This window comes from Podospora pseudopauciseta (genome assembly GCF_035222475.1).
Source record: "Podospora pseudopauciseta strain CBS 411.78 chromosome 5 map unlocalized CBS411.78m_5.2, whole genome shotgun sequence".
Lineage (NCBI taxonomy): Eukaryota > Fungi > Ascomycota > Sordariomycetes > Sordariales > Podosporaceae > Podospora > Podospora pseudopauciseta.
Genome location: NW_026946666.1, coordinates 80,253 through 97,452, shown reverse-complemented (window position 1 = coordinate 97,452; position 17,200 = coordinate 80,253). Strand labels below are relative to the sequence as shown.

Sequence of the window (17,200 nt, the reverse complement as noted above, 5' to 3'; positions counted from 1 at the left end):
CTGTGGCTGGGAGAAGGTCAGTGATGTGGAATAAATAACCTGGAAGGCTGGACTGATGGTAATAGGAGCTGAGACTGGCAATTTTCAATGCTTGGACTAGTAGGGGTGAAACTTGAAACTTGAAATGCTTGAACTTGAAGCAAGAATAATATCTGTAGATATACAAAAGGTATGGAATGTATGAAAAGTGAATATATGAAATAGGGGATTATGGGTGGACGTTGGTATCAAGATGTGATACTGTCCCTCAAAAGTGCGAGTAGAGGTAAGGCTGGAAGTAAAAAGGTAGAGAATGCTAATATATAAATAAAAGCTCTCAAGAAAAGAAGATAGATGGCTGGAACGGCGCGAGATAGGTAATGCCTGGACTAAAGGAGAGAAAATAGTTAGAGAATACTGGGAGTGTGGAGACTAGAAGAACAAGGAACACATAATAGGGAATAGTGCTGGAACGAAATATAAGAAATAAAGATATAGAATGAAGAGAATATTTCGATAAAAAAAGAAGGAGTGGGAATGCTGAGATAGGGCTTGGAATAAATGTACAAGAAGTAAAGTAGGATACTTGATAAGACTCTGAAGTCGTCCCGCCCTAAGTTGGCGATTAAGAATTATAACAAAAATGTAAACTGGAGAAGGAAAGAAAAGAGGATTCTGGGGTAGCGGAAGGTTAGACTAAGAGAGAAAAAGAGGCAGCAAAGATTGGCATGGAGTTTAGACTGGAATACTCCAAGACAGAGGATACCTTACTGGAATAGAGCTGGGTCGTCAAGACTCCAAAGCCACCCTGTCCCTTCCGCCTTCGCCGGATAGTGTATTAAAAACAGGAGGAAATGCTTAAACAGGAGAAAGAAGGTTAGAGAATATCGGGATAGAGCTTAGAATAATAAAAGGTGATAGATAGAGAGGACTGGGATGAAGTTTGGGTCGTCAAGACTTCAAGATCGCCCTATCTCATCCGCCTTTGCCGGGTGGCATGCCGAGAACAAGAGGTAATGTTCAGAATGAAAAAAGAAGACAGAATACTAGAATAAATTTTAAATTGAAAACGAAAAAAGGAGATGGGTGCACAATGTGAGTAGAAAACCCAGACTATAAGAAAGAAAAAGACATGGAATGCTGGGACAGAGCTCAGAGTAAATGGGAAAAAAGAGAGAATGTTGGGATAGAGCTTGGATTAGACAGAAAAGAAGAGAGAGGATATATGCCAAGAATGCTGCATAACGACAGTAGATAAATATTTATGCATGGTGCTTCATAGGCGTGTATTAAATAAATGCAGAATAATACATACCACGATTTATGTGAGGTTGTGCGGTGTAAGTGCGGCTGGGTGGTATGTAAGAAAGGGCGATTTGTGTAAGGACGCTGAGATGAGATTGGTGATGAATGGCGTATCCTTTTTGGCAGGAGGTAGCGAGTGGGTGTGGTGCCCCATGAACCAGTAAGGTATGGCGAGCCGGCGAGAATGGAGATCCCTGAAAAGGGAGGCGCGATTTGCCTCGCCTTTTTGTAGCGGGCAGGTAGGAGGAGGGAAGGCAACGACGATGTGCAAATTGTGGAAGGTGTGGAAGGAGTTGGTATTTGGGGGTAAGAGCCACCGCGGTGAGGTGTGTGTGTGAAAATGTGGCCAAAATGAAGAGTGTGCGGCAGGGCAAACGAATCCAGACCTCGTGATAGCGCGCGCTCCTGATTCTCACTGGAGGGTGAATATGCACGTCTCACCACGCCCTGAGGGATATGCCGCTCGATGTGTGTGGCCTTTCGAACAGGGGATAGCCTCAGGGAGGCCTTAAGTGGTGGCAAAGAGGATGCCTGATTCTGTGTATGATTGATATCTATTGGTTGGAGGAGTTAATATTATGCCTTCAGGTCATCAATCATCAGTCTACGTGAAGGGCAGCAATTAAGCTGAACACTTTGATTATCTCTATCGTCGGTATTCATGAGCAGCTAGATCTTTATGAAAAGCTTGCATGTCCTAAGGTGTATGTTCCTTTCGATGTGATTCCCAGCCCTTTTAAAGGCTGGTTTCGATGGACAACTTCAATGGGCAGGGGATCATGATTTTGGGAAATCTCCTTGGGTTTGAGTGCCCAGAAGCACAGTGAAGGATAAGGATAAGAGGGAAAATCAAGTAGAGAGAAGATATGACAAGACGTGAAGCTGGTCTTACAGGGACAGGGCTGGCAGTGTAGTTGATGATGTGCGACGTGAGATGCGCGTACGAGGCATAACGTGAGAGAAAGGAGGGAGGATGAATGATAATGCGAGGCTGCTATTTGCCCCGAGTCCAAGTAAGAGGGAGGTGTGCACTTGGAAAGGTAGCACAAAGAAGTTCGAACTTTGGTAGGTAAAGAAAGAGATTCAAAAGATGAAAAATAGAAGATAACTAGTGCTTAAATAGTGAAATAATTAAGTAATTGAATTAAACATGAAATAAATAAAATATTTAATTATGTAATAATAATTGAATATTAATTATACTTGATTTAATTCTGTAGCTTGGCTGCATGATTTACGAGCTGGTAGCTGAATCTGGTGGATATGTCACCCTCCTTTTCAACAAGAAAAGAGGTCGAGATGTTTGGTCTGGCCAATGAGCATCTTGAAATGCAGTTTTTATCCTCACTCTGTTGCCACGCAGGTTGCAACAAAAACTTGTTACTGCCTACCCAATTAACCAGGGGTTACCTTATGTGAAGAAGATTGACCTGTCACATTGAGCGGCGCCTGTGAAGATGATTGTACAACCCTCTAGGATGATAAACGTTCGTCTGGTACTTGCCGGGGCCACCTAACAAAGGGGGCACAGGGGGCAGCACTCTCAATAAAACCAGGCTTGAATGCCAGAAATTTGCCAGTATTTTGTGAGGGTAGCTGAGGCCAGACCAAGGCCAAATGTCTTCACTTAACAGAAAATATTAGCCTAAGCCTCGAAGGCAGTGGAAATGCAAGGCCAAGTGCACTCCCACAGAAAATACTAGAAGAGTGACCTGGTGTGACACTTTCGTAAGTAGCTCCCCCCCTTACTGTGGCTCTGGAAAGTCATGAAAAATACCGTTTGTGACCCTGGAGTATTGTAATTGGACAGATATGTCGAACATGGTGAAGATCGGCTCTCCTCGAGCAAGTCTGTCTATAAGTCAACCTATGGGTCAAGGTGTCATAAGATAGTCCAGGATTGGCGTGGCGCATATTTTGTAGTTATACACCAGATAGTCTAAAGTCTAGAGGGTGCAGTGTATTGCACAGATAGCAAATTATCCTAGGACCTAGCCGTCCCTGTATGACGGCCCGACTCGATACAATTAAATATGGCGATTGAAAGTTAAAAAAAGCTCATGTCGTTGACCGACGCACACAGAATGAAGACACCGATAACAGAATTATAATCAATCGTGTGAATAAACCATGTCCGATATCGCTATCCATCCAAAACAACAAACAGCCACCAACGCCTACGCTATGTGGAACCCATATCAACTCACTAGCATTAATACCCCAGCGGCGTGAGACCAGCTCTAAAGGGCCTCTGGAGGTTCTTGACTTGCGTATCCTTCACTCTCCACACCCCTTTGGTTCTCTCATCAGCCAACTGATGACCTGTACCATCTGCCAAGCGATGGAATACCTCAAAATCATCCGCTGAAATGGACTGGAAGAGCAGCGGCTCCCATGTCTCGCCCCTTGACTCCTCAAAAGCCCTCATCAGTCTCTGCGCTTTTTCGATCTTGGTCTTCTCCCGCGTGACAGCCTCGAGATTACCCATGGCCATCCCATTCAGCACCTTGCCCCACGCCTTACGGCTCTCCCAGTCATCTTGCTGCTCCACCGGAACGATATCCATGGGCACCGGCTCATTCTCCACCGCGTCATGCTTGAACATCTCCAGGACCTCCCCAGTTTGCGCATCCTTGACCACCCACCCGTCGCTCCAGACTCCCGAGAGAGTGTAAATGGCCCTCTGTTTGGTATCATCCTTCTTGTACACCTTTGCCTCAAAGGAGTTCCTCTTTCCCCTGATCATCCCCTCTCCAGAGAACTTGACCTGAGACACGTACCCGCCACTCGAGTGCAGGGTATACGTCCCAGTGATTTCTGGGTACATGCACCCGCCCAAGAATCCTCTGATCTTCACATCTGGCAGCGGCACTAAATGATCCTCGTCATATCGATCAATGTGCACCATTGCATGCCCAACCTGTCTGATGTTCACGTTTCCGTTGAATGTCATCTCCACCCTAGCGTACCCGTCGGCCCTGACACCGTTTTGACGGTCGATGACGTGCATCGCCGTAATGGGGGGATGGTGAGATACCTGCTCGGCGATGAGCTCGGTGCATGCCTTGTTTTCCTCGTCGGTCCACGATGCGAGGAATAGCTCTCCGAGAAAGGCGTTCAGAGGCTTCTTGATCGAGACGGCTTGCGGGCCAGGGGAACCGGCGACGTAGAGTTGACTCTTGAGGGCAACGAGGAACCATTTGAGGACTAGCAGGGAGCGTTTCTCGGGGAGGGGCTCGTGGGCAGGGGCGGCAAAGACGGCAGGGCGCTGGGCCCAGCAGTGGCCGACTTCAACGACGGACGAGGGAGCGAGGAGGGAGGGAGGTCCGGTGACGTTGGCGAGATCGCCCTTGACTGTTCCGAGAAACTATAGCAATGTTAGCATTGTGGCAGAAGAGGGAAAGGATAAGGGCACGAACCTTGACCAGCTCTCGCAGGCGGGAAGACACCGTCTTGCTGTCCATGATTAATGACTATTCGGGGTGTATTAATAGAGATAAGGCCGCAAAAGCATGAATCGAGAGGGAAAAACGACAGAATTAAGAAGCTCAAAGATAGGCAAAAGGAAACAAAATGGGATGTAGTGCCAGCCGATCGGTCAACGGTCGGTCGTAATGAATATATCCTTCCTCCCTTTGTGGTATGCCAAAGCAGAAACTGCCAAAAAAAAGAACCTCAAAGACAGAGACACAAGAGTTCTCTGTGTAGGTCGAACAAAAGTATTTATTTCTGCTGCCAGGCGAAAGACAAGGAGGAAGATCTTTGTTTCAATGTTTCACCTGCGTCTCAACTGCTTGGCGGGGGTGTTGTTGCTACTTCTGGGCGGTGGATGCTGCTGTCACGTTCTCCTCTCATGCAAACGACTGCGAACTGGTGAGAAGCCCAGAAAGAAGACAGGCAAAGGACGGGAGTAATATACCCCTCATATCGGTGTCGTACAGAGCGATATGCGGCCGGTGCTGACGATGCAGGATCTTTCTGGTGGCCGGACAGGTAGTTGATGAAGCTCCCGGGTCCGTCCAAAGACGGTGCCGTGGGACTGCCGCTAATACGGACTCAACCAAACACTACAGGGCGCTGCAGCACCCGTCCGGCTCCAGGCACCCCCGCGCCACAAACCACCTGACTGCGCAAACCCCCCGCATCCCGTCCCAACCGGCATGTCATCAAGAGGTTCCAAAAGCGTCAATGATCATGCCCACCTACGGCGGAGCTGGAGATGTGGAGATGGGCACCAGCTTTCAGCTTTTGTTCATGGAGCCGTGCGCTGGATCGGATGTCTTAGCTACTGATTCGTTTGGACTCGCTACCCGCTGCCCGCCCTGACTTTCCACCGGCACTCGGGGGCTTCCGGCAGTTTGGTAAGCCATCAGAGCTCAGGGAGGGCCGCGCGTTACGCCGAATACTGCAGCAAGACGCGCGGGAGTGTGGCAGAAGCAGAGTGGGCGAGTCATCTGCGCTGGATCTCCCGCCCTTCAAGTGTTTCAAGGCCTCGACCGAACGACCACCCTCAGAACCGCTGCATACTTAGGTAACCTGTCGATTAGGTGTGACAAAGGAATGCCAAGACACAAATCGACACAAATGTCATAATTCACATTTCGTTGCATCATCCCACGCAAGTTCACCAGACAACGATATTAGCTTGGGTTTAGGTGGGTTTCTCATACACAATCATATATCCAAAATCTTCCAGCGCCATGCAAAAAGTCTTCATTCCGTACCATTAACCAGCCTGACCTGTGCACGGCGTCTCTTTCAAACAATTGTCTCACCTCCATCCTCGCCCAGAACAGTCTCAAAGTGTTTATTGAGATGCTCCAATCCGTTCTCAATCACTCCCTCCTTTTGACCATGGTCTCCATCGGCATCGGGGGCCAGTAGCTGCTGTAGGTAACTGATCACAGACCCGCCCTGGTTATTCCTGCGGTGAATGTTTACACCTGGACTCAAGATTTTGAACAAGCAACAATATTTCCATATAATCTGTCGGCGCTGTAACAACACCGGAATCTGCTCACAATTTGCCACGTGACTTATCGGCTTTATTCAAACTAAATCAGGCAAAACTCAGGACCGGCTCATCTTCAGCTCCAGTCTGCTCACCTAGCTTATAGTTTGCTCAGGGTTTACTCACCCAGCTTGGGGTTTGCTCAGGGTCTGCTCACCCAGCCCAGAGTTTGCTTAGGGGCTATTTAGGGTATACTCACCCTGCTTAGAGCTTGCTTATCCTGCTTAAAAACCTTGAATTTGTGCCTATCAGCTTAACCTCCTCCTTACTTAACATTAAATATATACTAGCTTATTTACTACTTTAACTTAAGTACGTTTAATAATATATAGATTATATACTATACTTAACGTTTTATTTATATATTATTTAAAGAGAAGAATTTGTGACGAACCCCTATCCAGAACCTCTGAAAGGGATATCGGTTGAAGGCACTTCTGAATAATCCTGGTTCGGTGCAGCTAAACAGTGCACAACAAGATGTCTCGATGTAAACACTAGATACCGTGAATACAACTTGAATTGCATACTGCGGAACTGTCTATCTACGCCAGCCAGTTCCTCCGTATATATAGTCCTCGCGCCAAGCCTGGCACTGTTCTGGATCGATTGACTCGACCCTCGATCCTATCGATACTGTTACCTCTGGAGTTGGCTCTTCTGGATCGATCCTTGATCCCACTGATCCTGTCCTGATTGGTCCTTGCTTATGCATTAACGATTGGTCCGTGGTGCGCTCTCCGCCCCACTAGGTGTCAAGCCGTGACACGACGCTCCCCCTCCCAGGCCGAAGTCCCGTCGGCCTAGCCTACTCTCCTACGTCTGCCAATACTTGTAAGTTCTCTCTTTTTTTTCCTTATTTCCCTACACTCCATAATGTCTAACCGTGTGAGCAAGGCGCGACCCGGTACTAGACCTCCGCACCCGAAGACAGCGGATCGCGACGAGCTACTTGCTTCAGTGCTACGATTTGCCACTATTATGAAGCGTGCCTGTTCCTTTTGCGAGAAACGTGGTTTCTCTTGCAAGATCTCTCCCTCCGTTTCCGAGCGTTGCGCTGCCTGTATACAGCATAACCAGTCCCTTTGTGACGCTCGTGGATTATCCGTCCAACAGCTCCGCAAGGTCATCACTCAACATGATCAGATAGAGACGGAGATGGCAGAGGCTGAGTCCCAGCGCGCTGCCCTGGATCAGAAAATCAACCGTCTACGCCTACAGAAACGAATGTGGTTTGAGCGAATGGCTGCGGCCGTCTCCCGTGGCCTTGATAGTGTGGAAGAGCTGGAGCGTGTTGAGCAGGAGGAAGCCGCGCTGGCTGCACAGTCTGCCTCACCGCCTGGCGACGCTCCCCCCACCTCCTCCGGCCCCCGCCTCCCCGGATCCCCGGAGCCGTTCCCCGGCGGAGTCTTCCGCCCCTATCCCGCCTGACTTCTCCTTCCTGGATCCTGCCTCAGGCTTCGACTGGCCGCCTGACTTCTCCCTGGATCCGGGCGTGGCCGGTCCTTCCTTCCTGGCCGCGTCAGATACTGCTAGTGGTGCGCCTTCCACTTCCCGAGGTGCCTAAGGCGCGTGGCACTACTTATATTTGGTCCCTTTCATACCTTCCAACCTCGTAGTGTAGTGTGTAGCACGTCGACCACTACGTCGAAGGCGCAGGTTCGATTCCTGTCGAGGTTCTGGCTCCGTCTCATAGCATCTAGCTGTGGGCCGGGGCCGAGTCTTTTTTGCTTGCTTGGGTTTTGGTCGGTCCGGATATCGTTGGTGGAATTCTTTTTGCTTATCTGGGCAGTTAAGGTGTGCCTGTGGTTCCCACGAGTTATCTGTAGCCGGATATCCCAACCAGCTGACCAAATACTCCAATTGGCCTCTGTTGAACCGTGAATCCAGTATCTCTTCCACATCGTACTCCTCTTCTTCGTCCTCCGCCACTGCCTGTGTATTGGCCTTTTTTGCGTGTGGTGCGGGTTCCAAAAGTGAGATGTGAAAGGTGTGTGACCGTAGACGCATCGTACTGGGTAGCTCCAATTCGAATGCCGTCTCCGATATCTTCCTCTTGACCTTGAATGGTCCCACTCTCCTGTGGTCCAGCTTCTTACTAGGTCTTTTGGTGCGTAAATTACGTGTGGAAAGGAATACCATGTCTCCCCCCTTAAGGCGAGGTCCCTCGAGCCTTCTGGTATTATAGTATTTCCGCATCCTTTCCCTTACAAACTCCAGTTCTTGCTTAAGCTTGCCGTGGAGCATATGCATCTTATCTGCCTTGACCCCAGCCCTGGGCACCTCAACCGTAGGTCCCTGCCGTAGGTCTGCCTCGTAGCCGAAATTCGCGAAGAACGGTGTGGCTTTGGTCGTCTCGGTTGGCGATGTGTTATATGCCAGTTGTGCCGTAGGCAACAGTTCAACCCAATCGTCCTGCTCGAAATTGATGTAATTCCGTAGGTATTGTTCTACGATCTGGTTGAGCCGTTCCGTCTGACCGTCCGTCTGAGGGTGGTAGGCCGAAGACGCCTTACTCACTACCCCTAGCCTTGTCATCAACGCTCTCCAAAACTTCGATACGAACTTGGTATCGCGGTCCGTGATAAATTCCTTTGGCCATGTGTGTGTTGCTGTGACATGCCGTAGTACCACATCCGCCAGTTGTTCTGCCGACCAGGTCTCCTTATAAGGCAGGAAGTATACCCACTTGGTAAGCCTGTCGACCACCGTCAATATACTGTCGTACTTGACGCCGGTTACCGTGTCCTTAGACTCTGGTAATTTGGTAATGAAGTCCATCGTGACTGAACTCCATGGCCGTTCTGCTACTGGCAGTGGCTCCAGAAATCCATAGGGCTTGTGCCTCGCAACCCTCGTTCTTTCGCACGTATGGCATGACTGGATGGCTTCCTTGACGTCGTCCTTGATCCCTGGCCAGTCAAAGTGCTGCTTGATCTTTTCCATGGTCTTAGCGATACCCATGTATCCTCCGAGCTTCGATGCGTGAATCTCCATCACCAGTGCTGTCCTGTCACCTGGCCTCACGTACGCTCGATTCCTATACCACAGTCTTCCCTGACTGTCTTTCTGGATACCCTGTGGCTCCAGCTCTTCCTGCCAGCATTGCTCTGTGATATCGTTGCCCAACTTCCCTTGGTGCTTGCTGGAAGTGGCCTTCTCACGATACACTGCGCAACACTCCATCCACGGCTGCAGTGGATGCTTGAGAGTGCCATCCGGCGCCTCCTCAAGTAGTGGTGGTGACTCCCTGGGTGCATCCTTGTGGTGGTCGGCTCGTCGGCTAAGTGCGTCTGCCCTGGCGTTCTCCGAGCCCTTCTTATAGTTGATCTGGAAATTAAATTCCGAGAGAAACTCTGACCATCGTGTTTGCCGTGCGTTGAGGACCTTCGTGGTGGTAAAGTACCGCAGATTCTTATGATCCGTATAGACCTGTACCTCGTACTTGGTACCGCTGAGGTATGGCCTCCACTCCTCGAACGCTTCGATGATGGCGAGTAGTTCCTTATCGTGGATCGGGTAGTTCTGACGTGCTCCCTCAAGCTTCTTCGAAAAGAAGGCTACCGGGTGTAGCTTGCCGTCGTCGTCTCGCTGCCCTAGTTGTCCACCGATCGCATAGTCTGATGCATCCGCCTCGACTTCAAATGGTCGACTGGGGTCTGGCAATTTGAGCACCGGGTCCTTCAAAATAGCCTCTTTTAGCTCCTGGAAGGCCTGCTCCTCTTCTTGCCCCCACCGGAATTCCACGTCCTTCTTGGTTAAGTGGTTGAGTGGCCTCGCAATGCCTGCGTAGCCCCGGATGAACATCCGATAGAAATTTGTAAACCCCAAGAATTCCCTGACGTGTGTCTGTGACTGCGGCGTAGGCCAGTCCTTAACTGCCGCAATTTTCCCCGGTTCCATACGCACCTCACCTGGCGATATCAGATATCCCAGATATACTGTCTTCTGCACGTGGAACTCGCTCTTCTCCTTATTAACTGAGAGTCCGGCTCCGTGTAGCGCGTCGAGTATCTCTCGTACGTGCTGTTTGTGCTCCTCCAGAGTGCGTGAGTAGATGAGAACGTCGTCGAGATAGCATACCGCTGTCTTGTCGAGGTACTTCCGTATCGTATGGTCAACGAGAGATTGGAACGTCGCGGGCGCATTGGTTAACCCAAATGGCATCACAAGATACTCGAAATGACCATAGGGTGTGCGAAACGCTGTCTTCCATTCGTCTCCTTCTTTGATCCGTATATGGGCGTACCCGACAGGCATATCCAAGCGTGTGAAGTATCGCGCCCCTGCTAGTTGACTCCGTAACCTGGATATCAACGGTAGCGGGTAGCTGTTTTTCACCGTCTCGTTATTTAGCTGGCGGTAATCCACACACAGTCGCAAGCCACCGTCCTTCTTCGGCACGAAGAATACGGGATATCCTGCTGGCGATGTGGACTCCCTAATATGCCCTCTCTTCAGATTCTCGTCTAAGTACTTCCGTAGCTCCTCACTTTGCTTGTCGTTAGTGTGATAGACCTTAAATAGCCGTAGCTTGGCTCCTTCTTTTAACTTAATCTCGTGGTCCCACGGTCCTCGCTCTGGAAGCCCCTCCAAGTGCTTGGCCGTGAAGGCTGGGTGTCCTTGATATTCCACCGGTACTGCCTTTTTCTCGCCCTTCTCCACGTTGTTGTAGTAGGCGTACTTGTTGACCTCCGATATCTCCACCAACGTCGTTAACCCTACTTCTTCGATCTTGCCGCCTGTGTCGATGGAATATACCATTACTTCCTGTGCTCCTTGCGGTGGTGCCGTGGAGGGTGCTTGTCCTGCACTCTGCTCCGTACGTGCTCCTGATCTTCCATCGTTGGTTGGATACTTCCAAGGCTCTCTTGGTCGTAGGTGGCCACCATCCCTCCAATCGATGTCTAGGTTGTAGTCTTCATGCCATGGTTGCCCTAGGATTATATCCTTCGAGGGTCCCATATCCACAATGTCGAATATAACTGGTGTTATTTTTCCTTCGACTGTGATATCCAGGGGTAGTGTCTCCCTATAGACCTTTTGCGTGGGAAATGGTCCTTGTATAACGATCCATTCCTTCTTTTTCTTCCATGGTATACGGGCCTGGTGCACGAACTATGGCGAAATCAGGTTCGTTTCTGCACCACCGTCTACCAATGCCACTGCCTGGAGATCCCTCCATCGTGCAGTAACCCAGAGGCGTTTGTCTTTCTTGCCTCCTCCCTGTGCGGCAGCGACCTCGCTGACGAGCGCCGGGTCGTTGTCCCACACCTTCGCCTTACGCCGATGCTTTCGAAAATGCCGTTCGTGGTCCGTTAGAGGTTGACGGCCCCCGCGAAGGGCCGCGAGTCGTTTCCCAAGCGGTTGTGTCGTTCAAGAGCGTCCTCCTGCTCCGGGTTGACCAGCAACACGAAGTCTTTCAACCATGCCCGCCTGGCTTCCTCCCATCTTCCGTCTCTGGCATTCACTCGCATCCACGCTCGATAGCGGTTCTTCTGTTTAATCTTGGGCGTCTTAGTTTAATGATATCGCTTAACCTTCTCTCGCAGATGTATAGCGCAGTCTGGGCTTTGGCACCATCCCAGTACCACTTCCTCCCACGAGCGCACACTATCGTCTGTGTTCCAACCGTCTGCGTATTCGACGCAGCACCTCGCATGCCTTGGTGCGATCTGTATCACCTGAAGGCCATCCTTCAGTTTAACTGGGTCCTGAACCTTCCATAAGACGTAGTCGTTTAGGTCCTCCTGTTGGGCTTTTTCCCACCGGGCCATAGTCCTTCTGACTGGCTGTGGCTTGCCCTCCTTGCCCACCTTGCGTACCGGCCAGTGGCCGTATAGCGACTTGCTCTGGTGGTGCTCCACACATCCGTGTGTAATACACTGGAACCAAGGTACTCTCCGATGCTCCGGATGCCTGGGATGAAGCTGTGCCGTATCCCCTCACAGGGTGTGTACCATGTGGGTGTTGGTGTATCTCCTGACAACTTCGCGATCCCGATACTGGCGACCTTCCTGCCTTTCCAGTACTCTTCCCAGCTCTTGTATAAGAGCTTTACAGGCTGTGATGTATCCTGTGAGACAGTGATTCCGTGCTTGCCATACTGTCTCTCTGGTATCGTCCACCTGGTAGGTCCTTGCGCGAGACCCTCGTCCTTGGCGACCTCCGTGGTGACTTCCGCAGTGATCTGTGCCATCTGATCCCGCAAGGCCTGTATCTGGAGATCTCCTTCCTCGTGCTCCGCCTTCAGCCTTTCCAGTGTTTCCTTTACTTCCTGGAACTCTATATCTTCCTGTCTGGCGTGCCAGTTGGAGTCTTCCTCGGAGCTTGCCGCTCCGCCTTGTTGATACCCGATGGCTGCTACCTCCACAACCCTCGGTCCCTTCGATGTGGTGGTTGATGCGATCTCCTTTTTCCATCCGAGCCGTTTGGGTGCCCTACAGTCCTTCTTGAAGTGTCCTGCCTTGCCGCAGTTGAAACACTTGAGGTTGTCTCTGCCCTGGCCTCGGCCTTGCGGCCTCTGCTGCTGTATGGCATCGACGTCCATCGGTCCCGAGTGTGTAGTGCCGGAGTAGCTAGTGCTGGGGTGTCTCCGCTTACGCCTATCGTTGGAGCGGTTACCGTTGAAGTGTCCCCTGTAGCTATTACCGTAGCTACCCCTGCCGTTACCTCCTTTCTTCTCCATACGATATTCGAACTGCCGATCGTCGATCCGTATAGCCATAGCGATATACTTGTCGATAGTGTCGGGCCTTATCTCCTTATACAACTCGTCCTTCACCTCATCCTTAAGGCCATGGTAGAAAAGCTGCATCAACCCTTCATCGTTAATAGCGCTACGCAGGCTATCGATCTTGAACTGAGCCGCGTAGTCGGCTGCCGAGCGCGTCTGGCGTAGACTCAAGAGTCTACCCTGCGCGCGCCTTGCCTCATCGTACTCCCCAAACACCTCCTTAAGCTTAGCCTCAAAGGCACGATAGCTCTCGAAGCATTCCACGGTGATCTTCTCCTGATCCTCCGGCTCCTGCTCGTAATAGTCGTCGAGGATAGGCTCGAACCATGCGAGAGCCCTGTCCTTGAGCCTGGTGGCCGCGAAGATCACCTTCGACTCTTCGTTGGTGAACTGGTCTGGGTACTGACGAAAATAGGTCTTGAGCTGGATTAAGAACCCTCCAAGCTCTGCCTTTTCTCCTCCATAGCGCTCCGGTACCGGAAGCTTAATGGTCGACTTGGACGCAGCCGAGATAGCGAAAATCTGCTCCCGGGTCTGTTGAGCCTCGTCCTCGAGCTCTTTGAGACGCTTGATGACCTGCTCTGCGGTAGAGGGCACAGGTCTGGCGGAAGGTCCCTCGGCGCCTGGGCTAGGCGGGACGCCTCCCATCTGAACGTTCTCAGGTCCGGCCATGGTGGTGAAAAGACGCCTTCAACTTATCCGTGACAGAGTTGAAGTGAGTATGCAACGTGTGACGAACCCCTATCCAGAACCTCTGAAAGGGATATCGGTTGAAGGCACTTCTGAATAATCCTGGTTCGGTGCAGCTAAACAGTGCACAACAAGATGTCTCGATGTAAACACTAGATACCGTGAATACAACTTAAATTGCATACTGCGGAACTGTCTATCTACGCCAGCCAGTTCCTCCGTATATATAGTCCTCGCGCCAAGCCTGGCACTGTTCTGGATCGATTGACTCGACCCTCGATCCTATCGATACTGTTACCTCTGGAGTTGGCTCTTCTGGATCGATCCTTGATCCCACTGATCCTGTCCTGATTGGTCCTTGCTTATGCATTAACGATTGGTCCGTGGTGCGCTCTCCGCCCCACTAGGTGTCAAGCCGTGACAGAATTTCGTTAATTACTAAAGCGGTAAAGCAAAAATAATAAAAACCGTTTTCGGAATCGTTTTAATTTAAATATTAAGGATTATGTTAAAATACAGCTTTTGTTTGTGGATTTTACAGTGTATCTGAGCCCTATATATTACAGGGCCTCAGAGGCAATACAATGACTTAAATTAGTAGTGTTTAGGGACTATAGTACCGGAACGGAAGCTCGGCCTCCGGAAGCAATCCGAGGTCCCAGAAAGCCGAGCGCTAAGGCTGGTGCCCTGCAGTGGTCAAATAGTAGCGGCAACGTGGCCTGTAACGTAGCTCCTAACCTTATATTTGGATAGCGCACTTAGCGGGCGTTTAGGCCTGGGAACGGAGTTACCTTTAGGGAATAAGTAAAAGGCCGATAGCCTATAAGACCTTTGCCTCACACCTTATCCACTGTGGTATTTTTTAGTCTATAAGGTTTAATTAATATATTAGTTTACCACACTTATTAGTGCCTTACAAGCTTATATTACAGTGATTTTCTTTTATATATTATAGGGCGCCGCCCTTATAATCCTCCTTCCTTTAGTGCTATGGCAACTGTTAAATGCTGTAGTTAAAGTCGTCTTCGCTCTTAGTATACTGCGCCGATAGCTATTTAAGCCTATATTTACAGGCCTTAATAGCACCTCTTTTAATAAATTATAACTAATAGCTCTCGTAAAAACTAATAATAACTTTTTAATATATTTAAAATATAAAACTAATTTATAATATAAGAATTATATATTTATTTATTTTTAGGCTTTTAAATATATAAAATTTCATACTAAATATCTCGAATTTTCTATAATTTAAACTGCTAATTAAAACTATTTTTAACGTTATTTAACCTTATAAATTTTAATATAATAAAAAATATTTATAAGTATTAAAAGTAACTATTAAAATAAGTGCTATTAAGGCCTGTAAATATAGGCTTAAATAGCTATCGACGTAGTATACTAAAAGCAAAGAAAACTTTGACTGTAATATTCGACCGTTGCTGTGGCACTAAAAGAAAGTAGATTATAGGGGCAGCGCTTTATAATATATAGAAGAGAATTATTATAATATAGGCTTATAAGGTACTACTAGGTATAGTGGTTTGGGGTGCGGCCACAGGCCTAAGGGTCTAAGTAAAGAAGTAGGGCTCTCGGAGGATTCGGAGGTTCAAAGGTTATATATATAAGCGGTCTGCTTCGGACATTCTATTTTAAACAGTACATCGACTTTTATTTCTTTATATTTTTATGCCTTGCACGCGTGCAGGCAATTCTGGCCCTTTAATCAGGCCGATCAGGTGCTTATTATGTGGTCTGCGAGCCCATAGAGTCTTCTCTTTGTCCTACGTGGAGTGCGGCCTGCGAGCGAGCTACTATTACGGAGGTGCGTTTATTTATATACCCTATTAAAGGTATATTTATAGTGTTGTAGTTAGTTTATATATTTTCTTACTATTTTAATAGTAAACTAATATATTAATTTAAACCTTATAGATTAAAAAATATTATAGTAAAATAGTGAGAAAACATATAAACCAACCACAACACTATAAATATACCCTCAACAGGGTATATAAATAAACGTATCTCCGTGATAGTAGCTCGCTCGCAGGCCGCACTCTACGTAGGACAAAGAAAAGACTTTATGGGCTCGCAGACCACATAATAAGCACTTAATCGGCCTGATTAGAGGGCCAAAATTGCCTGCACGCGTGCAAGGCACAAAAATATAAAGAAATAAAAGTCGATGTCCTATCTAAAATAGAATGTCCGAAGCAGACCGTTTATATATATAACTCCTGAACCCCCGAATCCTCCGAGAGCCCCACTTCTTTACTTAAACCCTTAGGCCTGTAGCCGCACTCCAAACTAATAGCGAATAGGGTATAAGATAAAGGTCTTATAGGCTATCGGCCTTTTACTTATTCCCTAAGGGTAACTTGTGACGAACCCCTATCCAGAACCTCTGAAAGGGATATCGGTTGAAGGCACTTCTGAATAATCCTGGTTCGGTGCAGCTAAATAGTGCACAATAAAATGTCTCGATGTAAACACTAGATACCGTGAATACAACTTGAATTGCATACTGCGGAACTGTCTATCTACGCCAGCCAGTTCCTCCGTATATATAGACCTTGGAACTCTGAGGTGCTCGCCCTGCTACGGCCTCGATCACTCCTAGCACATTGCATCCTGCAATGTGCTCGTCGTGCTATACCTCTGATCACCCCTAGCACTTTGCATCCTGCAGACTGCTCGTGAGCCTTGGCACCGTAGCACTTCTGTCCATGCCTGATTGGCCGTCCCCTGACTTCCTTAATGATTGGCTGGGCGCCCCGCGTCCCACATGTGGCGTGGCCCGCTGTTGGTTTGACTGTGACATAACTCCGTTCCCGGGCCTAAACGCCTGTTTCCGAGCTCGAACGCCCGTTAATTACGCTACCGTTTAACTACTATAAAGTACCGGCCTTAGCGCTCGGCTTTCCGTAACCTTAAATTGCTTCTAGAGGCCGAGCTTCCGTTCCGGTACTATAGTCCCTAAACACTGCTGATTTAAGCTATTATATTGCCTCTAAGGCCCTGTAATATACAGGGCTCAGATACACTGTAAAATCCACAAATAAAAGCTGTATTTTAACATTACTTATAATTATAGATTTAGAAAGTACTTTTAAAGACTATAAAACAATCGATAATATCCTGAATACAAAGCCGAACTCTCGTAGTAATTTCCGGATTGTAGGGCAGCGGGACGAAGTTTTAAACGATTTAGTTTTTCCGGAGATATTTATAAATAGATTAATTAAAAGATTAAAAACGTAACCCCGTGGTGTACTTAGTGTTCTAGATAAGTAGTAGAGTTGGAAGCAGGCATTGGGATCAGCGCTGTATTCGAGCGCCTTGCGCCTAGTGCCGGTGTGGCCGGTGTGGGCAGCTCATGCCAGGGGAAGAGCCTTGAACTTCTCTATTCCGACTTCGTACAGGGGCCTTTCAGCGACGATGGCGAGGCGGCGGGCGGTACGGGACAAGGCGCAGAG

The 17,200-nt window shown here is 48.8% G+C and overlaps 1 protein-coding gene and 1 non-coding gene across 2 annotated transcripts; both read right to left on the bottom strand.

Moving 5' to 3' along the window:
* Positions 1–3,366: 3,366 nt before the first annotated feature.
* QC763_502910 (uncharacterized protein) lies at positions 3,367–5,263 on the bottom strand. The gene is made up of 3 exons (XM_062912886.1): positions 5,204–5,263; positions 4,704–5,147; positions 3,367–4,651 (listed from the first exon to the last, which is right to left on the bottom strand). The coding sequence occupies exons 2-3, from the start codon at positions 4,746–4,748 to the stop codon at positions 3,497–3,499; spliced, it is 1,200 nt and encodes a 399-aa protein (XP_062763745.1). The 5' UTR covers positions 4,749–5,147; positions 5,204–5,263; the 3' UTR covers positions 3,367–3,496.
* A 2,641-nt stretch (positions 5,264–7,904) lies between these two features.
* QC763_0079010 lies at positions 7,905–7,975 on the bottom strand. Its single transcript has one exon. It is a non-coding gene; the product is annotated as a tRNA-OTHER (tRNA).
* Between the last annotated feature and the right edge of the window lie 9,225 nt (positions 7,976–17,200).

What these genes read in the sequence shown, in the direction of transcription:
- QC763_502910 (XM_062912886.1), bottom strand. Translation starts at nt 4,748, where the DNA reads ATGGACAGCAAGACGGTGTCTTCCCGCCTGCGAGAGCTGGTCAAG. An exon ending in GCCTGCGAGAGCTGGTCAAG is followed by an intron (nt 4,652 to 4,703) that starts GTTCGTGCCCTT and finishes ACATTGCTATAG; the next exon opens with TTTCTCGGAACAGTCAAGGG.